Raw genomic sequence first — 24518 nt, forward strand, 5'->3', positions numbered from 1 at the left:
AGAATAAAAATGATCCCTGAAGCAAGGAAAGATAGTGGACTGCAGCAGCCTAGAGGCTCTATGTAAAAAAGAAAAAGAAAAAACAAAAACACAGTAAGTGGATGTAGAAATCAAACTGTGTTTATTTGAAAGAATTCACATCATTAAATAGTCTCTTGATGAGTGGAACCTTGCATGTTCTGTTCTAGGCAGCGCTGGCTTCTTGAGGCTTATATGTCAAAACTCAAATCAATCAGAAAATCTGAATACTGTTTCATGCAGACACTCATGCAGAAATATGTTCACTCAACTCAATAAACATTGAAAATAAACTCCATGAGAGCACTTTAACTTGAAGGTGCCCATTTGGTATCTGGGCGGTGCTCATCATGTTCCCCTATTCTTGTCTTGAAGAATCAGACAAATCATCACCAACGTGCCCATGTGTAGGGATTCTCTCTCTGCAAGCATGACCTGAAACAGGACGACCCCTTGTGGGTAAAAAATGTAATTTTCATTTATATCCAATAAAGATAATTACAAAAAAAACCTTAATCGTTAATTCCAGAAAACAAAATGAATATGCAAATTCAAACAGATTCACACAGATACACAGATTCACACAGATATCCAGTGTATAAAACATTTGGTACATTGGGAAATATAGATCATTTAAACCACACATACATTGTGATTTGTTTACTTTTGAGTATATTGGTTTTATATTTCACAAATGGATAAAAAGTGAAATAAATATTCCCTCTTCAAGAGTACCTCACGCACTTCTAGCGTAGCATAGAATAGTATAAGACAATAGAAGCTCAATTTGAAAATATAAAATGATTAAAGGGCTCAAAAAAAAAGAGAACAAAATATGGCAAATACGGCAAACATACGTATATCAGTGACATTGATATTATATAATCCAATTCATCACAACATATACAAATCCTATTTAGAAAAAACCCCCATAATGCCCTTTAAGGGTTGGGAAGAAAACACTCACCTCCCTGATTGACGCGCGATAGTACTGGTCAAAATATGTATTTGGGTGGTAAAACCACTAAAGCATAGCAAATATGATTTTAAAATTGTATGAAAAATACTATGGAGGTGAAGCTCTATAAAGGCCCAACCATCCAGATTTCTGAAGAAGCCTCACGCCCACAAACACACACACACACACACACACACACACACACACACACACATTTTTATTAAAAATGTGTGTGTGTGTGTGTGTGTGTGTGTGTGTGTGTGTGTGTGTGTGTGGGGCAGGAACCTTGCGTGTTTCCTGGACAGCAAAGCCACTTCCACAGACGACAAGGCCACGGTGACGGATGACGCCATCCGTCATCTTCCTTCCTCTGTAACTCTCACTGGGACAGTAGAGGACACTCTTTGGTGGCTCACAGCAAATTCTTGGACATAATGGTTTCACATCAACTTTTCAGTTTTCACAGCAAACCGGGGCCAATCAATTTAAAACACCGAGGAAGGTGGGTTGAAGTCACAGCATCTTACATCCTGTGTCCCTTGTTTATAACAGGGTTACAGTAATATGGCGTAGAAAAGCTGCACATTTGAACTATCAATGGTGGAGAATGCAGTCATGACTGCAGAGATGGGTAATATTCACATCAAATTCTTTGCCGCATCTCTTTTCGAAACACAAAGCTCATCTTTTTCGTTTTCCACGATGGTGAATTTTGCATATGTGGGGCCTCCCCGACACCAGAGTTGAAAAATAAAAGTCCTGAGGTTTTAGACGCTTTAGAGGCTTATTGTGAAGGGCGACATGACGAGCCAGCTTCCTTTTAATTCATCTGCCAACAATTCAAACAAAATGGGATTTAATTTTGATTAAAATCTTTAGGCCTTTGTGGCGACTAAGAAAGTTCCATTAAGGCCTGAAAAAAAAAAGTAATCTGGATTATTGTCTGCTACCATATAAAACCCAGAGGACGACAAAAGACAAAAAAAACAAAAAACTTCTCTGTGCATCTACATCGGTTTAGAAAGATACAGGAACAGCAGAGACCAGCTCTGCATTCGATGACACAGAGAGGCTTTCCTCTCAGGGATGACTGAGACAAATGGACCGCTTTGGCCATCTTCTTGCAAGTGTGTGTGTGTGTGTGTGTGTGTGTGTGTGTGTGTGTGTGTGTGTGTGTGTGTGTGTGTGTGTGTGTGTGTGTGTGTGTGTGCGTGCGTGTGTGTGTGTGTGTGTGCGTGTGTAGGCCTGGGCTTAACGTACGACCTGTTTGAACGCCCGCTATCTCAGCCACCCGTCAGTGATCACTAATTGCCTGAAAGACTGCCCGCCTTTCTCCTCGTCTCCGAGCGGCGGGGCGGCTCCTGGGTATTCGTCCCGGGGAAACTCCTTCCCGTCGCCCGCCGGGTACGGCTCGGGAGGGGTGTGGCAGGCGGAGCCCGGGTTGCTCGTTGGTGAGTTGTGCCTGAGGTGGTGCAGGGGCGGGGAGGCAGGGGAGCACATGTGCTCCGGGGAGGCGCGCTCGGATTTGATGATGAGGTTCATGGAGGAGAGCGGTGGGGAGGTCGGGGTGGAGGTCTGGGAGGGGAAATAGCACCCTCCATCAGACAGCCTTGGAACAGCAACGGGCAAGAGGAATAAGGAAATAAAATCATCATGAAAGATGTCTTGAACAAAATAATGATCCCTTAGTTTCTCATTCAGTCTGACTTGATCAGCCCTTATAGCACCATGTCCACTTAATGGGAGAGTTAAACATATATACAGAGAAATAGTAATAAAGCTTTCTGCTAGGTTGTCAATCTGTTTCTGAGGTCCACCTGATATTCACATGATGCGACAGGTCCGTAAACAGTTAAATCAAGTTTAATACGACTAATAGCAAGTTTAAAACCTTACAATCTATAACCATGAGAGGGAAACAGAGGGACAACAACGACATGGGGGTGCATTCAATTCCACATATTTTTATACATTATAGATTGAGCTTACACTGGGCTGATGAGGCCGTTGGGCTCCTGAGACTGTACTGTCTGCCAGGGGTTCACTGCTCCTCTCTGAAGACTCATGGGGGGAGAAAATCCTGGGTGGATGTATTCTGGAAGCGGCAGAGGGTAATGGAGACATCCTTTTAAAATGATTGTTAGGTAGAAGAGAAATATATGTATATAGGGTCAGTGTGATTCAATGGGGGGAAAAAACAAGTAAATTCTATACAAATTTGCCGATTAAATTAAACTCATTCTGATTCTAATTGATTTATTTATGGTCCAAGGAGGTAAGAGTAAAGCTAATGGAGGTCTGGTGATCTCTAGTGGCTGGTTTCAGAACAGTTATTTTATTTTAGTTTGAGAGCCATTCTTCAGTTCTTTCACTCAATTCCCACGTTCACTGCCGATACATTTTGTCTTCTGTCACTTAAACCATTTCCCTTCAAATGAATAACTCTTACAATGTCTATTTTTCCCTCAGTATCATTATTCTATCTCAGTTATTTAATGATACTTAAGAAGAGTGTTGCTGTGAAGTTGATGACAGCAGAAAAAAAAGTATTTGGCAGGAACCAAAATGGACAGAAATATTTTGAGAGAATGAATGGCAGTGTGCCTACATGCACAGACATTGATGTAGTGTGTGGTGGGATGCTGTCGTACCGCAGGCTCCGGAGGGGGGGGCGCCGTAGCCCCCCAAGCTGTGGCCGAGCAGGCCGGCCTTCCCCATGTTCACCATTGAGCTGCTCGGGTGCAAACCCTGGTACAGCAGGCCTCTCTACAGGGGAGGGAGAGACAAACCCCGTGAGAAAAACATGTTACATAACGGCTGAGATAAAGTCAGCGGTGAGGGAAGGACTCACAAGTTGACTTCAAAAGTCAGTACTAGTATTTGTATTTGTATTATTTTATTGTTATTATTATTGCCTATTTTAATGTGAGCTGCTGTGACATTGAAATTTCTCCCCGGGGATGAATAAAGAATCTATCTATCTATCTATCTATCTATCTATCTATCTATCTATCTATCTATCTATCTATCTATCTATCTATCTATCTATCTATCTATCTATCTATCTATCTATCTATCTATCTATCTATCTATCTATCTATCTCTAAAAGTATATGAGTACTTGCCCTTAAATTTACTTAAAGGTATTAAAAGTAAAAGTACTTGTGTCATATCCACTGCCTTGACATAATAGAGCCTATAAGACGACATGAAGTGCTACTGGAATTTTTTTTCTGCAGATAATTCTGTATTTCCTGATTACAATTTACAAAAAAAAGTTGTATAGGATTAACATTATATCTCTATGAATATAGAAAAAACATTCTCAATATTTTTAACGTGACTGTGTTAGAAATGTAGTAGAGTTAGAATTGTAGTCTCTGGAATTGAATATACAATACTTACTGTATACAGTACTTTGTGACTTATCACCACTGGATTCAGTGATTTAAAGAAGTTGGTGTGAATATAAGCAACAGAATAGAGCGACGGCCTATAATTAAGCTGCTTGTGGGACTTCAGGGAAGGAAAATATTTACAATGATATGGATATTTTTCCACTCAAAACAGCTCTAATAACACACTGACCATCAAGCCTTAGATAAAAACATGCTAAATTCCCTTTTTCAATATATGTTCTCATGACCACATCAGAAACAGATTCTTACAGCAGAGCTGAGGTTGATGCGTGCGGTGCCAGTGTTCTGGGCTCCAGCCTCCCCACGCGTGCTCTCCCCAGCCAGGTGCACGGGGGGTGGGCTCCTCACCTCCAGGGATCTGCTCAGGTTGCTGTGGGAGAACACAGAGTAGCCGATACCTAGCACCACAGAGAGAAAAGCAGGAAGCGAAAAATTAGATGTGGTTAAGAAAAACACTGTTTCCCTTCTCTCTCTCTCTCTCTCTCTCTCTCTCTCTCTCTCTCTCTCTCTCTCTCTCTCTCTCTCGGTCTCCCTCTTTCTCTCTCAATCTCACTCTCTTGTTCCACTAGCCGTCTCCATCTGCGACAAAACAGAACTTCTTCTTTTAGACCGACCTCCAGATCGGTATCTCATCTCTATTGGACATCTGGCACTTCGACTTTAAAGGTCACATTGATATTTGGAGAGAATTCCAAGAATTTGGAGGCAACAACTGCAGCTAAACTGATTCAAATGCAATGATAAAAATGTGTGCACAATGAGAAGAACAATCATACAGGAAATGTACAAAATGCCATTGAGTGAACCTAACTGTCCATTAGCTGTGGTTGAGTTAAAACACAATTTGTCCGCTTGTCTACTAATAGTTATTCACGTCGCTAAGCGAACGGGTGCAGGTGCCAGATGCATGCGTTCTGTCCAGAAACCACAGAACTGGTCATGGACGCTGTTTCACAAGCTGAGATGGTTTCACGCAATCCATGTGTGTATGCATACACACGGACATGCACACACACACACACAGACACACACAGGCACACACACACAGACACACACACACACATACACACACACACACACACACACACAGACACACACACACACACACCCACACACACGCACACACACACACATACACACACACACTTCCGTGACTTCACAGCTGGCACGGCAGTGCAAAAGGAAGAAATGACTGCATATGCGAAATCTACAGTGTGAATTTGATTAACACACTATTGAAACATGCACGTTTTCATTTGAAAATGATTTCAATTATGAACGTGAATAATCACCATGAAATCTAATGTGAAGTCCATAATACAAGCGCAGTAATTGCCTTCACTTTAATGTCAGGAATCATTTTGTCAAAGTACGTTTCCCCAATAATGGATATTTAGGGGAAGACAGACCCTCATTTAAGCAGAAGGAAAGTAGAAAGATCACCCATTATATATTATATTATATTATATTATATTATATTATATTATATCATATTATATTATATTATATTATATTATATTATATTATATTATATTATATTATATTATATTATATTATATTATATTATATTATATTATATTCTTTGGTTTAATGCAGCTACAGTATTGAGATGTATAGGCATATTTTGAGATAGGATAAGATATGGGGTTTTGATAATATATTATCTAAAATTGATAGGGAGCAGCACTTGTACAATTGACTAAATTAATTTTATGAACCAAATATGGGCAGGTGGCAGGTATACAAAAAAAAAGTACAAATATGTCATACTGTATAGTGCATGGTAATAATATATACTGATAGTTCTAGGAGCAAGCGGCATGTTAACATATGGTATGTTATGGTAAAATATGCTTGCGTATTAAATGTATAGATAAGTAATATATAACATAGCAGTATAGCAATTATAATACTACCAATAATACTTATAAACATACTAATAATACTAATACTCATAATAGTAATAATAATGATGGCACTATGACAATACTACCAGAATCTTTGCGTTACGCTGGTCCGTCCATTGCAGTGAGTTCGCTATTACATGACACAAGTCTCTGTAAGTCTGTGTACATCTGTACTGTATGTACTGCCGTTCTATGTGTGTTACCATATACGTTAGTCATTTTGATATTGCACTCATCTTTCCCTGTTTCCCTTCTCACCTGAGTGTGGGGACATGAAGGCAGTGTGTGCAGTGTGTGCAGCGGCTCCAGCGGCACTCGCGGAGCCGGGCCTGGATGCCAGCGGCTTGAAACCCGGAGCTCGGTGGGACGCCACGGCGGATGAGTTTGGGAAGCCATTCTCACAGCCTACAGACACTGGGAACTGGGTGTCTGGGGCCAGCAGCGCTGGAGCCTGTGAAAGAATAAACACATTATTTAAAATTGACTTAAACATCTCTGAATTCACCACATGATTCTTTAGCAGTTATACAAACAGTGATGGAGCTCAGTGATTTGACCACCAGCTTTGATTCATTGCAACTTGATGGTTTATTGGGAAATAACTATCATGTCAAATTATACAGTATATACTTTTTGCTTTCTTCTGGACCTGTGTGTTTGCCCCTCTGTGTTTACCTGACTCACATAGTAGCGCTGGCGGGGCACAGACAGGTCCATGCCTTCAGCCAGAGGGAACTTGTCTGCTGCTGCCTGCGTGCTCTCCTCGCTGTCGATCTCTGAGCTGTCCAGACCGAGGCCTTTCCTACGCAGTGTCTGGAGCAAAAAATGGAAAATTACCATTTTCTTTACAAGGTTAGTCTCATTGTGATTCTGAATCTCTTTCAGATGAGAGAACTGGACAAGAAAGCAGCAGATTTTTTTACTGAATACATAACATGAAACATAACATGAATGTGCTCTACAGTATAAAAAAACATTTACACCTTAAAACACGAAAAAATATTAAAAAGTGGAAATCTAGAGGGTAAAACAACTACAATCTCCTGCTTCATTACCCATACTCTTACATCTGTACATACTGTACCTATACCATATACAGACAGTTCATCTCCATTGCACACTGTGTACATACTGTACATACATTTCTCCTTTGATGTGACTGATAAAGAATAAGGGTGTTTGGTGTGACGGTACCTCCAGGATGTCTGTGTTGGTGCGGCTCTCGTGCGGTTCGCTGTACTCTGTGTACTTCAGCAGTACCTTGTCCATGTCGGTGCTGGCGTACTGGAACAGCCGGTTGGTGCTGTTGAAGATGATCAGCGCGATCTCACAGTCGCACAGCACGCTCAGCTCGTACGCCTTCTTCATCAGACCGAACTTTCGCTTGGTGAACGTGACCTTGTGCAGAAAGAATGCAAATTTAGGTCCTGAATTATGACTATGACTACTTCATCATACAATACAATACATACAATTTCACCTCTGTAATTTTATTATGATTTTATTGTGTATTATGTCACACGAAACACAAGGTTTGTTCTTTAATAGTCATAGATAGATAGATAGATAGATAGATAGATAGATAGATAGATAGATAGATAGATAGATAGATAGATAGATAGATAGATAGATAGATAGATAGATAGATAGATTATTCTTCTCTGCTCCGGTATATAATGCCTTGTATGCCTTATGTAAAACACTTTAAATTGTCCTTGTGTATGTAAGTGCTGTACAAATACAATGATCAGCCACAACATTAAAACCACTGACATATGAAGTGAATAACATTGATCATCTTGTTACAATGGCACCTGTCAAGGGGTGGCCTGCGAGTGAACAGTCAGTTCTTGAAGTTAATGTGTTGGAAGCATCAAAAATTGACAAGCGTAAGGATCTGAGCGACTTTGACAAGGGAAAAATTGTGATGGCTAGAGGACTGGGTCAGAACATCTCTTGTGGGGTGTTCTTGGTATGCAGTGGTTAGTACCTACCAAAAGTGGTCCAAGGAAGGACAACCGGTGAACCACGACAGGATCGTGGCCGCCCATGTACTCATTGATGCACATGGAGAGCGAGGTCTAGCCCTTCTGGTCCGATCCCACAGAAAAGCTTCTGTAGCACAAATTTCTAAAAAAGTTAATACTGCTATGATAGAAAGGTGTCAGAACACACAGTGCATCGCAGCTTGCTGCGTATGCACTGTGTGCCCACTGTGTGCCCATGCTGACCCCTGTCTACCGCTGAGTGCATCAGAACTGGACCATGGAGCAATGAAAGAAGGTGACCTGGTCTGATGAACTACATTTTCTTCTACTCATGCGGATGGCTGGTGTTAGGGTCTGATCCGATTGAGCATCTGTGGGATGTGCTGGAACAACAAGCCCATCCATGGGGGTCCCACCTCGCAACTTACAGGACTTAATGGATCTGCTGCTAATGTCTTGGTGCCAGATACCACAGGACACCTTCAGAGGTCTTGTGGAGTCCATGCCTCGACAGATGTCAGCTGTTTTGGCATCACAAACAGGAGCTACACAATATAAGTGGTTATTAGTGGTGGTTTTAATGTTGTGGCTGATTGGTGTAAACTCCTGTTGCCTTGCCCTAAGCGCAAAATAAATTAAAAAAATTGTTTCAGGAATATAAAATCACCTCAAGAAAACCACGTTCAGTTAGGCGTAAAAGAACATCCACCAATGGGAGAACAGTCGGTTAAAATATATGACGCTCAGGTCACGTTGTATTTTTTTTACAGTTCTGCACTATTAATAATAACTGCTCAAGACTCCACAGACTGTGCTACTTAAAACTCAGAAATTATGCTGCTCCACAGAGATTACAACTTTTTTTTTATTATCTCATCACACTCACTTAAACTCTGCACGCACACACACACACACACACACACACACACACACACACATACACACACACACACACACACACACACACACACACACACACACACACACACACACACACACACACACACAACGGTAACTTCATTGAATGCATCACTGAATTCCAGCCACTGCCGATGCACGTCAAATGTACAGATTGAAAGCTTTATTTTGTCAGGTAGCCTGAAGATCAAGACCTTGTTTACAAGAATGCCCTGAGAACAAAACACATCTACAAAACACAAACAGTCCAATCCAGCCATGTGTTACAGAACCACAGTTCACACACTGGATCAAACAACCAAGTGTTGTTTGAAATCTCTGCCATCAAAACGTTTTAAAATCATCCAGGGCTATGAGTGTTCAGATTTGAAGATTCTCTGCAGTTAGTGTTGTACGAGGAACTTCCAAAGCTGTTACCTATCCTGTGATCTAGTGTGATGATTATCAGTCTGGACCTCGATTAAGGATGCTAGATATCCTGGCAGTTCTGACAGCAAAGCCTTGTAGGTGAAAGCATGGGTTCGTAAACTCCTTTTAGTTGTTCACAGCGACCATCCAACTTTTTATACAGTGAATAACTCACAGCGGTGAGTACGATCGATCTTCTGGGGAATAGTTTACTGATGAGTGTATTCCCTGTGCACTGTTAATATTACTGTACGTATCATGTTCTTACTCCAATCTCAGCATGAATCATTCCCGTTCAATAATTTCCCTTAATCAAATGAATACATATTGAGTTGGATTCCAACGTGAACGTCCTACCTGTCTGTTCCTCTGGTCCAGAATACGAGAAATTTGTATTTTCTTTCTCCCCATTTTGTCCAGCGTCTGAAACCTGTAAAAAAAAAAAAAGAGGAACAACAAGACACAGAATGTTATCATTCAGTGTTCTACTGTTGTTTTGACTCATCGTCGCAATTGGATTGAATTCTTTGGAAACTTATGTTATTCTTATAGGAGCCTACTTTTACAGTCACACCATTACAGGCCCAGTAGATCCACACACACTGACCGTGTTCACTGACACTGGCATTACATCGACATATTATTCTGGTGGGAAAATGTCAACTGTTTGCTTTGAGTGACTGGAGGCCACGCCCTTCCTCTGTGGTGAAGGCAGGCTGTTTATTTTTACCGCCATGAGGCGATGGGGTCTAAAGTTAGTCTGGCCCTGGGCTGACCAGTGGGCCACGCAGCGCGACACCCGCCCTGTCTGAGTGACGCTGGGGCCGGCCGCGCAGTGCAGAGCCGCTCTGTGCAGCCCCAAGAGACAGGGTTAAAAATACACACCACCGCTCCTTTTAAAGAAGGTAGAGCTGGCCACGTCGGAAAAAAAAGGATGAAGAAAAAAATGGCAAAATCATAATGTATGTTGAAGGAAAGGAAGTCGTTTGTTCAAAGTTTACCCACCCCCTCCTCTCCCATGTTAATCCATGTCAGAAAAGCAACTTGGAGGGAGGGAGGGAGGGAGGGAGGGAGGGAGAGAGAGAGAGAGAGAGAGAGAGAGAGAGAGAGAGAGAGAGAGAGAAGAGAGAGGTGGGTGAACTGAGGTTAAACTGTCCACATTTCAATTTCGTTTCATTTTCCCAGTAAAGAGAGCATTCCGGGTCCTGTATGGATCCCAGATGTATTAACACATTTCGAATTATTTGGTAATAAAAATAAAAAAACAAGTATATTTTCAAAGGAGGACGAGATTTGCCAGGCACTGAGTTAAGAATACGTTTTCCCCCAAACTCTATAAACTTTTAAAGCCAGGGGGAAATCCAAGTCATGAAGTGAATTGCTCCTGTAGACGCTCTATATCCGTTCAATAACCCTAAAATGTTCATTTATTCACTCTTTGGCCTGCATTGGATTCCTCTCTGGTAGCTACAGTATGTTAAGTGGCACTCATGTGCTGATGTACGGAACCAAAACCCTAATTCAGATTCTCCCCGGTTTTCCCCTCATTTCGGACCTATACGACCTTCGCTATATTTAGTTTCTGGTCCTCCTGATGGTGGCGGAGCGGATATGCCGCCTATGTTCCCATGACCCCCAAAGCGCCCGCTGCAACCCCAGCCCACGCTTGGCACACAGGCATCTGGGGCATTTCTAAAGGAATCCACCTCGTTGGCTCCATCATTACCTTATAAAGTACTGGAATAGTCACTGGACGGAGGACGCCATGAAGACAGTAAACACCTTAATAACTGCCAAAGATGAATGCGTTTACATTTATTTTCTGCTTTAGACAGCAGTGGAAATGCTGTATTGTGGCTGTAAATTGAACTAAGGTTGGACTACGGTATTAATTCGTTGAGGGAAATCACACTTATTTGAACACAAAACTCTGCGTCCTGGTATGACATTGAGCAGCACATCTGCTGCAGCGATGTCAACTGGCACCGGATCAACGTCAACATTTTTTTTTTTAAACAAATTACATTTTAACCCCAGATCGGGCTGAGTGTAAATCACCACAAGAGAGGGAAGTGGGAGATGTGTGTGAAGAAGAGAAGGCCAGACAGCATCGAGATCTTTATCTCAGGGCTGAGCGGAGTTCCTTTCCCTGCAGAGTCGCCATCGGCGCCGCAGAACAGGCCGGCTGCACGACAAGTATAGCTGCTGTACATCTCTGACAAGCTGGCTGGAACAAAACTGTGGCTTTTGGTTTGGTGTATCGTACACCATGCTCAAGGCAAAACAGCGACAGACGTGCTTTGGCGCACGTGTTAGCTAACTCTGAACGATGCCGATCACTGCTGCTTGATGACCTGAGGAAAACAAAACACAGGACGAGTGCACACGAGCTCAATCCACTGTGTGAAACCAAAGTAACACTTCAACCCACGCGGACTGTAAAGGCTGCATACACACGCACACGCACACACACACACACACACACACACACACACACACACCACACTGTTCCCCTTAGGTTTGGAGCTTCCACGGGGACACAGACCCTGCACCTTCCCCAGACACTTTCCCAGAGCACAGACCGGTGGAAAAACGACACACACACATATCACACAAACACAGTGGGCACATAACTGGAAGAAGCAGCACGCCCTCTCACACCGCCCTCCCCGAGGAGTGGGATCTTTTGACGGCTCACTGGGGAGCTCATCACAACATCACACAGTATGTAGGTATAACAAATTGTGTGTGCATCAACAGTAAACACAATGTCACCGCTCAGTTCTCTATCACGTTGGGATATTTCACAAGATGCATTGATAAAAAAATAAAAAAAGGTTTTGAATCATACAAGCAGGTCTGACTGGTCACCAGGGTGCCGTTAATTCATTTTCCTTCCCTAGGCTTCATTTTCAATATTACGTTGATCAACGTTGGTTATCAGTCGAATAATAATACAAAATGAGGTTTTTACATTTTTAAATATAATGATGTTTCTGTATCCTTGCATTCAAAGAGCTCCCAGCTAATGACCCCCCCCGCCGCCATGTATTGACTCTTAATGAAAAAAGAAACAATTCTTAGGTCACTAAGAACTGTTTCACGTTAGGTCACTGTTAAGATGCGAAAGAACTCTGGGAATCCTATTTGCATAAACTGATAGATAACTCATCATCAAACACATGATGGCCAATGTCATTATTTGTTCATTAAAATGTCATTTTTTTTTGACGGGAGGAATGGGATTGGATGGGACGTTATGGCTTTTTTTTTGAGAATAGGAAGCCATTGTTTTGAACATTAATTAATATCCAATCTGACACTTTATTTCTCATTAGGTTTGTGATACCTGTACGGCTAATCACATTTTCGGAGATCTTCGAAATTCCTTCAAACCTGAAATAGCACCTGTGTCCACAAGCGAGGACTTAATGGAAAATAATAATAATAATAATAATAATAATAATAATAATAATAATCACATGCACTTTGAATTATATAGCTGGTGGGTAATGAAGATCGGAGTGAAGCGGTCTGCACGCTATATAATGTTCCACAACACCCCTTTAATGACATCCAGTTATTCAATGTATTGTCTGAGCACTTTATCCTTCATCCGAAGTGTGATGGCCTCAAACTTTACAAACTGCACAGGGTTTTCTACCGCTCAAACAAGGCAGAACTGAAATGAGGGAGGCAAGGACAAATCTTTAAATAAGCAAATCTTAAAATACCCCATAAATCAGTGAAAATAGATGCTTGCCGGGTGGTTATTAGTTTCTTCATGTTCCTTCACGGGTTTGCTGCGTTTTTTTATGCATCATGGCGTCCTGAAGACATCACTCCCTGTGAGTCTCTCTTCAGCAGAACCTGTTTTCTTCTTCAAGTGGTAGTAATAGCTTTTCTTGTTCAGTAAAATGGACATGTCTCTGTCTCGTCATTGGGGTGAAGCGGGCCGTGTGCTTACTAAGCTGTTGCAGAGCAATGGCGAGCAAATATTTCTCTAATTTTAACTGCAGATAATTGAATTGTCTTGATATTTCTGATAGGAACAGGAATAGCAAGGCGACATTGACATGAGGTTTATTGTCTGGTCTTGCTATAAAAAAAGTGATATTATCATTACATGGTATTATATCCACAGGACATATGCAAAAAGTACTATGTGCCATAACTATATTTTGAATAAATATATTTGAAATACAAAAAGAGGCAAAAGGGGCAATTTGATGCCACTTGTGGATCATGAAAAACATTAAGCTCACAGATACTTAGTATATAGACAAAAATCTGAACTGATTTCAGAAGAAGTGCATGACAAACCAACTTGGCAAAATTAGAAATATTTGATCTTTTTGATGATAAACAATCTACAGTATATGCCACTACTTCGCTGTATTCAACCATCTGTCCACCTGCACATGTATCTGTCTGTGTCTTATAATATTATAATATCTGATCATATATAGTATAATAAATTATGAACACTGTTCTATACAAACTGTTTTTTAAAATGAAATTACAGTCTAGCTTTCAACATATACAATGATATATGTATTAAGTACACGTAAGTACAAGTATTTATTTTAAGGCATTCTGGGGGGCTTTCCATACAAGCGCAAGAAGTGAGAAGACTGTGCTGCAAGCTTTCTTAGCTATGAAGGACAACGCTAAAATCACTGTTTTTAAAAATACTACATAAATAATATTTTCAGATAATGAATAAATTGCTGACGTCAGCAGTGTCTGACTAAGAATAGCCAGTCTGTCCCCAAGTTACCAAGCATCCCTGTCTAAATTAACTTCACTGATACAGGCTGCAAGGGCTGCTCTCACTATCACACAGCCGTTCCAAATCAATTCTGCATTTGCAAATCTATGGAACTGAAGCATGAAGAAGTAGTGGTAGTGGTACGACCCTGTTTTCCTTTCAAACAATACAAAACCATGTACACGAGGAGAAACACGGGGTTATAACTCACCTGTTGAATTTGAAGCAACTTATTTGGTCTCTGTGACGTTGTAGATCGAACAGAGCCGCAGCCGTTTCTAGTTGTGTTTCCTTGCTTGATGTTCAGTGGATCAGACCAGAATGGATGTTCACCTGACTCCTTCAGCAGCAAACAGCTGCAGCCAAACCCCCTAGATCTCCATCAGCCTCCTCCTCCTCTTGCTCTGCAGAGCCATTGGCTTGAAGAAACACCCCCCCCCCCCCCACCCCCCCACGTCTTCAGAGATTTCTACTGAAGTTAAAGTACAAATACCCTGTAATGTTTCTCTTTCTCACTTCAGTAAAAGTGTATACTTGCTGTTGAGTGTACTTCAAGTATTAAATGTGCTTCTCATGTCCAGTGCACTGATTCAACTATATATAATACATATAATCTATATAATACTTCATAAAGTGCTACTCTATGAAGAAGCACTTTCATGGAGATGATGCTCCTGAAGATACCAATTTCAATTTACCAAAGCCGATAGTATAGGGGATGTTATATTTATCTTTAAACTAGAGTGCTGTGACTGTATTTGGAATGGAGCAGAGTAAGTAGCCTACGGATACATGCAAAATCGTCATACAGTAGTAACAACTACTTTCCACTACTGCCGTTAGGTATTGTCATTTAAGGTGTATAATGACTCCTAAAGGACTAAATACATTGGTTTATTTATGTTTTATGTTGTGTTGTGTTATGTTCATGTTGTTTGTATGTATGCTGTTTATGCCGCTTTTATATTATATTAGTCACTGCAAAGCTTTTCATTTCAAATCATTTTGTAATCAGTTTACCACAATCTGGACTCTGCTGAAAACATATGATGTTAGATTCAATCAATCATAAACAATAGAGACATCAAGATTATTCAACACCGAGCTTGATGTTTTATAAATGCATGTTTGCACATAACACAATGCTCCTAACTAATATACATACAAGTACAAATATAGATGGTTACTGGGAATAAATGGAGAAGCTGTTTCTTGTGTGCCCTATAATTATAGTTAGCCTCACTGTTTCTAATTGTGTTCGCAAAAATGATGACTAATAACTACAGATACAATTTGTGCCTGCGCAATGTAAAAGAGGAAATCACTGAGTCTAGGTCAACTTGTCCAGACCTGCACCAAATTGTACAAAAGTCAGTATACACAAGTCACTTCCACATCAGAATACAAACGAAGTGAACAAGAGTCAAGAAGGCTGTAGAAAAAAAGACACTCCCGTGCAAAATAATGGATATTTACTTGATGGCCATTATTTCATGAATGCCTGTTTAATACAGCGAGCAGTGCTGCACTGAGCTTTAAGGACAGTGTTAAAACACGTCTATTCATCGCATGTGTCCTCAATGAACTTATCCTCCCTCCCCCAGTGCTCACATCTCTGTGGAGAGCTGCCAGTGAAAAGAGAATTTACTGGCAGCAAACGAATGAACTATTACTATTCCATTCCATCAAAGCATCATGAATGTATGAACAAGTCACATGCATCTTACTGGCACATTTTCATTTATTATCAACACTATCGTCTCTCATTCATGCACTTCATATGATGTAAATAAAAGGATTACCCCTGGGGGAAATCTACCATATACCTGTTTTACAGTCTGTTGATTTTATCTTGAATTATATGGATTTGTGTCCAATGGTTTTATGTTATATACATTTCGTAGTTACAGTAGCGTGTCTGAATTTATAATAAAGAATATAAATAAATGGACCGGTGGTGGGGAAGATAAAAATGAAGATATTAAATGACCAAGCCGTAAAACTTGAATTTCCAGCAACAGGTGAGAGGAATTATCTTTGTGTTTTCTATTGATAGTACCTGGGTTGCTATTTGTGCACACAATGCTTTGAGTTAGACTGCAGTATATTCCCGTGCTGCAGAATGTGAGTAAACTTAACGAATCAAAGGTCTTGAAACCACTTGTTTGAGCTCTGAACTCAAAATGAACAGTGTTGTTCTGTGGTGCAATTCAATTGATTGTTCAGATGTATAGAGTTGAATAACTAATACTTTTGACCTGACTCAGGTTGTTACTTGGAGAACTCCTTTTGCTTACATTTGAGGTAATATATCTTAAAGGTGGTGAGTACTTTGACTTAAAAGTAATGGCTTTGATTACTCGACCAAAGTAGATGCTGCCAAAATGAAATGGAATCATTGTCCAGCATGTGTAAGAAGGTGATGGAAAGCTCACATGAGAGATATTTTTAGTGATAATAAATGAATTGCTTATATGAGCTGCGTAATTCTTGCCTATTCTTGGGATGTGACACAATGCACGCAGCTCTCCTAAAAATAATATAGGGACATGAGTAAATAACACAGAGCAATCAGCCATGGAGAAAGTAGAGAGCAACTACTATGTCACGCACTTGTACTGTATCTATGTACAGTGTGTGCGCGCGCGCGCGTGTGTGTGTGTGTGTGTGTGTATGTGTGTATATATATATATATATATATATATATATATATAAACACAGACACCAAGAGGGCTGAAAGATACTGAGTGTGTAATCTCTACGGCGGTTCCAAGCCGCACCTGATGCAATACTTAGCAACATCCCTGCAGAATTCAAGGCCTTTCCTTCAGGCTTTATCTGAGCATTGTCTGTGCGATAACCATCACCTGTAAACCCAATCAATTCATCCCACAGGTCACGAGTTCTCTGAAAGGTAATTAAGTAGGCCTCTATATTATTGGAGATGCAAAAATAACTTTGCTTATGACAGGAAAAGTCTGATAATTACAGTACAGACAACATCAATTATAAAACAAACGTTTAGAATGAGAAGAAGGGGCCTTTGGAAAGTTTTCACATTTTCCCGTTTTCTTTCTTTTTTCCCCCCCTGAAACATATCTCACTTCTGCTTTCGTCAAGATCAGACAAGGCCCTTTCAGAGAATGTGGTGAAGCTGTGAAATTCATAAATAGCCTGCATGGTCAATGTTCATGTGCAGAGCGGTTCCTCACATTGTGCATCTTTTTTAGCTACTTTCTTATCTGCCTCTAAACAGCACCAGGCTACACCTTTACCACCCCAACCTCAAGCTTTTATCAGCGCAAAAGATCTCTGTAAGCACAGCACACAGAAGACAATGTGCATTAATGTGATGGATTACACGTATCATTTCATTCGGCATTCTACATTTTCCTTATTAAAACCTTACGGCAGGGGTCTCCTACTGTTTTCAGAGTAGTTATAGGATACATACAAAAACATGATGGCAGTGGCCTTTTTGATGTAGCCTTTATAGAAAATCGTACTGTTTGCTTTTTAAATTATTAGTGAGGACAAAAAAAATAAAAATCTTATGACGTGCATTGTCAGGTACTTCCACCCCTAACATTGTTTTTATATGTACTATATTATCATGATTATTCAAACATTTATAAAACACATGTTTCTGACTGACATGTATTTTTGATACAGATTTCTCGTAAATGAAATCCTCTCAAACAAAAGTTTATTTTTAAACTTGTTTGACGAGCTACTGATTGGCCGACTGGCGATCAGCGGCTACACACGTTTTTAAATACTGTAAATAACCTTCCAGGCAACAATGAAGCCGATATTCTTCATACAAGACGAGCTGAGAACCAAATCGACAAAGTAAAGGAGAAAACGTCAAGCACTGGCGAGCTGTGTTTGTTTCCAAGGCAACAGACTTCAAGTAGGTCCACGTGAGGCTGAGGAGAAAAGGCTCGAGCTTTTAATTAGTGTATTATTATGAATCATTTATATAGAAAACCTATATTCATAATATTAATTCATTTATAGTTTATAGTTACCATAATTATTCGATATAAACGTATAATATACTGTGTGTTAGTATTGATAAATTATTAATATTTGCCAATTGGCTTCAAGATTCTTAATTTGGTCAGGTGGGCGTCGAGGAATATTAGATACATTTATGATTCAAAAAGGGTTTCTGCAAACGGTATTGAAAATGTATTAGTGATTAATATTATTTTATTATTACTATCACTATTATTATAATTATTATAATTATTATTATTATTATTATTATTATTATTATTATTATTGTTATTATTATTATGCCAAACAGTTAAATGATATTATATAATAGCACTTGTTTTCCCCCTCGGGTGTCGGCGCATTGTTCGCAATGGGTCCCAGAGAAAAGTCTTTTGTTGTTACAAACTTTTTAATCTGTGGATTTAAGTCGCGTCACATGCTCGGGGCGAGCGGCACCCTCACCCCACGCTGTCCTAGCGGAGAACCACAGGCTTTCTGGGAGCTCGTCCGTGGGGGATTGAACATATAACAAGTGCAAACGCGGAGGAAACGTTTTTTTTGTTGTTGTTGTTGTTGTTGTTGTGGTTGTTTTCTTTTTGAGGAGGTTTTGGGCGCCGATGCCTCTCGGACGCAGGGATGTCTTGCACCTACAGCCAGCGCTCCGTGATGGCTCTGTCTCTGCAGGGGATTCTCTCCGGCATCGTGGCCCTGCTGTCGGTCACGCTGATCTTCCAGCTCCAGTCCCAGCAGCGGGCCGCGAGGGACTCCGCTCCCCCGTCCGCGCTCCCAGGCCCGGTGTGGGCCGTGCTGCTGCCGGTGTGCACGGTGCTGTCCTCCCTGTCCCTCACTCTGAGCCTGGGCTCTGTGCTGGTGTGTCTCCTCCACAGTTACTTCTCCACTGAGGTCTGCAGAGGAGAACAGGACACTGAGAGGTATTCTAACATGATGTAACTTGTCATGCATATCATATCATATCATATCATACTTCGAGTAAAAATTTAAGTAGCTACCACCTGGAAATTCCTATTAAAGTAAAATATTAAGTACTTGCTCTTAAATTTACTTAAAAGTATTGAAGGTAAAAGTACTCGTCTTGTCCAGTGCCCGAGTATTACAGTCTATAATGTGACAAAGTGCTGCTGAACCTTTTTACTGCAGATGATGCTCATGCACATCCTGATCACAATTAACAATAAGGTAGTGTATGTGGTGTCATAGGAAGTTAGAAGTATGTGCCTGTGTTAGAAAGGTACCTGAGTAAAAACAGTAGATATTTGCATTGAAATGTAGTTGAGTAAAACTTGATAGTCTCCAAAACCATACGGATATTTGAAAGAAAGCACAGTAATGAAGGACTTGTACATTGTTACTTTCTGCTGCGTGTTGTGACTACCATGTTAAACAGCCACCAAACCAGACTGTTTAAGTAAATCGGGCTGTTTACTCAGTTGCAATGACTAAAACTACAAGCCCTTCTGATTTGAAATGATTAAAGTTCATGCTTTGCCTGTTTGCGGCGCAGAATCCAGCAAAACACCGTGACGGGTCAACCCCCACCTCTACACTAAATGGAAATCCCATTCAAACAATGGCATTCTCCTCATTATGTGGCCAGAAAGGCCCCTTGGCAGCCTGTTCCAATGTTGCTTTTACAAATCCAGAAGGCCTTGGAATTTCGCTCCCATAAGACAGTACATCCCAGGGCATTATGAATGACTAAACTCACCCTTTATCTGCATTACTGCAACCCAACTTTTTTTAAGAGTTCAATTATAACTTAAAATTTGTAGATGACATAAGCAGAGAAGATATTTAAATCTGAAAATCTGAAATCACAGCCATCCAATCACCCATACATTTCATAAGGGATATTACATTGACAGTAGTTCTTTTCCTTTACAGAGCAGACTGGTTCTTATTGGATAGCAGAGCTGTGCGACATGTAGCTGTGGGACTATTTTGCCTTGGGATTTCTGTGTATTTGGCAGGTAAGCACTGAAAAATAAATACAACAATAAAATAAATAATATAGCTGTGCAGCAAGGACTCAAGTAAATACTTTCTCTTTAAGATCCTCTCTCTAAGCACAAGGACTTTCAACAAAAGTTATTCTGACAGTCTAGTAGTCCGACATTCAGGTGGATTTTAGAATTTTCACAGAGTGAAATGGGAGTTAACAGTTGGTTTACATGCAATAGCTTATTAACCAATAAATATGCTTTTTGAATAGAACAACTACTTATACACACACAGGTCTTTTTCCTGTATGTATGTGTGTGTGTGTGTGGGTGTGTGTTCATTAAGAATTCTTTAATTCAAAGGCTTTGCTCAACCATTTATTCATTTAAAGAACATTCACACATAATCCATTTCTGGTACAGAACTAAGAATGAATGCTCCAGTTGTGGCATTTAAAAGTAAGATCCAATAGAGCTGGGCAGTGCAGTAAACGGTGACCAGCAGAGAAAATAGCCATGGCTGTATTTTCTTTCCGCCGGTGTCCAGTGTGTCTGGGCAAACAAAGATTTCTTTGAGTGCTGTCCATTGCTCTAATGTTTTAATGCAGTAAGCGGGAGAGTTTTGGCCCGGGTCCACTGAGCGGCTTGTTGGTGGGTTGGGGGGTGGGGGTGGGAATGCAGTTCCTCCTTTGTCATGGAGGAGGTGTTGACCTTTCACCCCACTTCAACATCCAGTAATAAGTTGCAGAGTAAGAGACTGAAGTAGCGACAGCACCAGTTCAATATGTCATGTCACATCCCAGAGCTGTGTTTCTCCCCTGTTTCTTTCAGCATTCCTGGATCCATGGTCCTTTTCCTGGAGACCAACACAGACGACAAATCAGTTCAGAACAATTCGCCTGACAAACAAGATGCTATATCTATGAGATCTCATACGGTTTTCAAATGCACCGGATCCCATTGTCTTAACTAATAAACAATGTAATCGGATGCTAGCTCAGAGCAAAACATTGACTTCCTTTGTTAAAGCGTACACAACAAAGCATTTCTCGAGTGATCGGGGATTAAAGGAAACAGTTTACGCAATAGTTCAGAATTTCCCCCTCTAACAGCTTCTCTTGGTGTACTTAACATTCAGCATAACCTAACCAACCCTGAATGATGTCATATCTGTGTCATATCATTACTCGAGTTGTTTATTATTTGTATCAGCAGATATAACATTTACCATACCTCTATGTTCCTTCAATTCCCTCTCTTATCTTTCTCCACCTGGCAGCTTTGTCCATTTACATGCTCCTGATATTTGAGGTGGAAACAGGGATTGCCAGTGCATGTGTCCTCTCCTCTGGGATCCTGACCATGCTGATCATTGTGACCCACTCCCTGATCAAAGCCTCCCGAACCGCCAGAAAGTATCAGAGTGACTGCCCCGACACGCTATTCCACAACGAACACGGGAGCAACATCACTCGTGTCTCGCGGCACTGCGAGCTCAGAGTTGGTGTAGACAAGCCCCGGATGCACCGCAGCCACTCGCACCTCCAGCATCAGATCTCCTACCCTCCGTGTGCAAATCCAAAACAACGAGAAAACCAACACGACCAGCAGTACTTTCCTCCCGGAGGCACACAGGGCTATGCTAGTGATAAAGACGGCTACAGCAGCGGCGGAAGTTGTTCTCGGATGCACAGGACGCTGTCCACTGAGTCTGGCCTCCTGCAGGCGCAGACTAAACCTTGGAATGGGGTGAACAATGAGATGAGGAGCGTCCTGGCACGCAAGTCAGGGGCTTCAACAAAAGACTCTACTCTGGTGTAACCTGGGCTGCAATGCTTTATAAATAGAGTATGGGCTTACTAGATAACCTTCAAGTACTTCACTGGAGAATGCTAACATACGTGTCACCTTGATAGAGATGGCCATTGTACAGCATTTTATAATCACCAATGTATGTCATGACAAAATAATGTCCCCAGCACAAACAGTTACCTGGACAATGAACATTTCAACATTTCAAGGGAAAAAGGATTGTTTCCGAATGCATGTACCGAACTGGGATGATTCAAAATGAATTTGTCATGAACCTTTTTAATCTGAAGGATCACTTCTAGACTATAGAATGATTTTGAGCTTCTTTAGAGCAACTCTTGTATGAATTGTGGTGTGTTACAGAGCTCAATTTCATTATTTTTGGACAAGGTTATCTATGCGTAACATTTTCAAATGAAAAATTGTGAATTTATTGCTTTTGCTCACAATTTCTTTTTTTATCAACTTTATATGAAAGCTTTTGGTTCAGCATTTCAAGCTAAATATTTTGCCAAATATTTGTACTTTGCATGTCAGTGTTATATTGTCCACACAAAATTTTGACAAAGCTTTGAATGAAATCATTTAAATCATTGTCCTTGCTGCAACTAATTCCTAAGATCAGGAAATAAAGGAAGCATGAAAAGCAATTCAAAAAAGACAAGACAAATGTTATAGTATAACATGTGTATGAATAAAATTCAAGTTTAGCCACTCATTACATAACATGAGATGTCATGTTTGGGAATATTGTCCAACAAAAGCTGTAAAAACCAACTGAGATAGAAAAACAGCAATAAGAAATAATGAAATAATTCATGTTTTGATTTATGTTTAATTAATGCCTATCTTCAGTTAGCTCATTTTAATCAAACATCTTAATTCGGAATAGATCTGAATGTTATTGTGATGGCTGGAGCTCCCACTGACCTTTGACACCTGCATCGAGGGGTCACGGGGTGATGGATGGGGCATATGGAGCAGGGACAGTGGGACTGGGGGAGTGTGTCACATCACTTAAGCTGCATGCATGTGGCAATGGGACAAAACAAATGTGGAAAAAAAACAAATGTAAAACAAAAAAATAAAACATGCCCACGACCCTCCCCTAAAAAAATAAATAGCACAAAAAATGATGAAATGAAATGAATAGAACAAATATTTATATTTTCTAGTATCAAGTAATATTTTCTAGGATCATAGGAAAACATAAAATAATGATTACAAATAAACAAATTGAACAGTGAATGGAGGGTGATGCTGAGAAGGGAATGGGAACTGGGTTTTCTTTCTTTCTGGCCAATTTCTCTAAAACAAACGGCTTTCAATGAGCATGGGGGGAACGCATAAAAAACAAGGCGACGGGTTGAGCGAGTAGGACGCCACTGTGTCACAGCGAAGCGCATTCTCTGCTGCCTCCTACCTGCGTCCTTGAGAGTTGCCCATTTGTTCCTTGACGCTGATGGCTTGACGCAGGAGGCCGTCTATGCTTTTAAAATACAGGCTGCTGTTCGTCATGCTCTTCACTGCACTGGAAACCAGCAGACCAGTGTGAGGGTTAACAGTCTGAACCCAGTACATAACTGAGATAGCTGGAGGAATGAAAAGGCAGGCTTACAAGCCACGCCTCTGCTCACCTACAAGCGTACTCCACCGTGTAGATTGCGCCTTGGCTCTGCTCCTCCCAGCTCTGCATGTCTGTCTGTGTGTGTGTGTGTGTGGCGGACAACAGAATTCCCCTTAAGATCCATTCGAAAATTCAAGAATAGGCCCGACTTACGTATCACCTCCTCTAATATTCCATAAAATAAATGCCTCTCCCCGCTCTTACAAATTACTGTTCTGGTACAAAACCGGTTCAGAGGCAATGGTTAAAAGATCCACCTTGTAAACCCAAAACGTCTAATATCAAACCTTGTGTTGCACTAGTTCTGGCAGCGACCTTCGGACGTGCTCCTGCAACCGGTACAGAGCCACGGACGGTTCGTTGGCCAAGACGTACATGCTCTCCGTGAATTTGTCGGAGACTAAAATAAAACAACAGAGGAATTTGCTTGAATTGTGTTCGAATACGACACGCAAATATGGGGAAGCGATTAACCAAATAAACGGTAGTTATTCGAGCCAGTGTACGCCGGCAACAATCGAGCAACAGATGAAAAAAAGACGCTTCATTAAATTGAACAACCTCGTCTGACTTTCAGCTGCATCTCCTGGTCCTCCATGGTGTAGGTCGCCGAGACGCAGCGATTTCCCGATTCGACACAGCGAGAGCGCGGCGCTCGCCTCTTCCGTGTTTTGGTTGCCGTCGTGTTCCCCGAGAAACCTTTCCCCCCCCGGAAACTAAGTCGGCGAACAG

At 40.9% G+C, this 24518-nt stretch overlaps 3 protein-coding genes across 6 annotated transcripts; 1 reads left to right on the forward strand and 2 right to left on the reverse strand.

Moving 5' to 3' along the window:
* Window positions 1–1256: 1256 nt before the first annotated feature.
* On the reverse strand, window positions 1257–14689 carry mef2b (myocyte enhancer factor 2b). Of its 4 annotated transcripts, none has more exons than XM_080010450.1 (9): window positions 14599–14689; window positions 9974–10046; window positions 7497–7700; window positions 6978–7115; window positions 6561–6753; window positions 4645–4793; window positions 3628–3742; window positions 2966–3071; window positions 1257–2585 (listed from the first exon to the last, which is right to left on the reverse strand). In XM_080010450.1, the coding sequence occupies exons 2-9, from the start codon at window positions 10025–10027 to the stop codon at window positions 2255–2257; spliced, it is 1290 nt and encodes a 429-aa protein (XP_079866576.1). In that variant the 5' UTR covers window positions 10028–10046; window positions 14599–14689; the 3' UTR covers window positions 1257–2254. The 4 variants fall into 4 exon arrangements, with proteins under 4 accessions (XP_079866576.1, XP_079866578.1, XP_079866575.1 ...); XM_080010452.1 differs by lacking the exon at window positions 14599–14689 and adding an exon at window positions 10177–10264 and having other exon boundaries at window positions 6987–7115; XM_080010449.1 differs by lacking the exon at window positions 14599–14689 and adding an exon at window positions 10177–10264.
* A 4336-nt stretch (window positions 14690–19025) lies between these two features.
* Window positions 19026–22457, forward strand: tmem221 (transmembrane protein 221; the record flags this gene model as incomplete). The annotated part of the gene is made up of 3 exons (XM_080006103.1): window positions 19026–19321; window positions 20292–20377; window positions 21627–22457. 3 exons carry the CDS (start codon window positions 19026–19028, stop codon window positions 22166–22168), a joined length of 924 nt encoding a protein of 307 aa, XP_079862229.1. The 3' UTR covers window positions 22169–22457.
* borcs8 (BLOC-1 related complex subunit 8) lies at window positions 20719–24475 on the reverse strand. Its single transcript, XM_080006114.1, has 6 exons — window positions 24348–24475; window positions 24074–24186; window positions 23797–23861; window positions 23583–23690; window positions 23090–23181; window positions 20719–21203 (listed from the first exon to the last, which is right to left on the reverse strand). Exons 1-5 carry the CDS (start codon window positions 24382–24384, stop codon window positions 23112–23114), a joined length of 393 nt encoding a protein of 130 aa, XP_079862240.1. The 5' UTR covers window positions 24385–24475; the 3' UTR covers window positions 20719–21203; window positions 23090–23111.
* Window positions 24476–24518: the final 43 nt, after the last annotated feature.

The sequence above is a fragment of the Zeus faber genome, assembly GCF_960531495.2.
Source record: "Zeus faber genome assembly, chromosome: 1".
NCBI classification, from domain to species: domain Eukaryota; kingdom Metazoa; phylum Chordata; class Actinopteri; order Zeiformes; family Zeidae; genus Zeus; species Zeus faber.

Excerpts from the sequence above, each read along its gene's own strand:
- mef2b (XM_080010450.1), bottom strand. The coding sequence starts at position 10,027 with ATGGGGAGAAAGAAAATACAAATTTCTCGTATTCTGGACCAGAGGAAC. Across the intron at positions 7,701-9,973 it reads TGGACCAGAGGAACAGACAG|GTCACGTTCACCAAGCGAAA; the intron begins GTAGGACGTTCA and ends TTTCTGCACAAG. Across the intron at positions 6,754-6,977 it reads AGCGCTACTATGTGAGTCAG|GCTCCAGCGCTGCTGGCCCC; the intron begins GTAAACACAGAG and ends ATTCTTTCACAG.
- borcs8 (XM_080006114.1), bottom strand. The coding sequence starts at position 24,384 with ATGGAGGACCAGGAGATGCAGCTGAAAGTCAGACGAG. Across the intron at positions 23,862-24,073 it reads CAGAACTAGTGCAACACAAG|ACAGACATGCAGAGCTGGGA; the intron begins GTTTGATATTAG and ends ACACACACACAG. Across the intron at positions 23,182-23,582 it reads GGCAACTCTCAAGGACGCAG|CTTAAGTGATGTGACACACT; the intron begins GTAGGAGGCAGC and ends ACATGCATGCAG.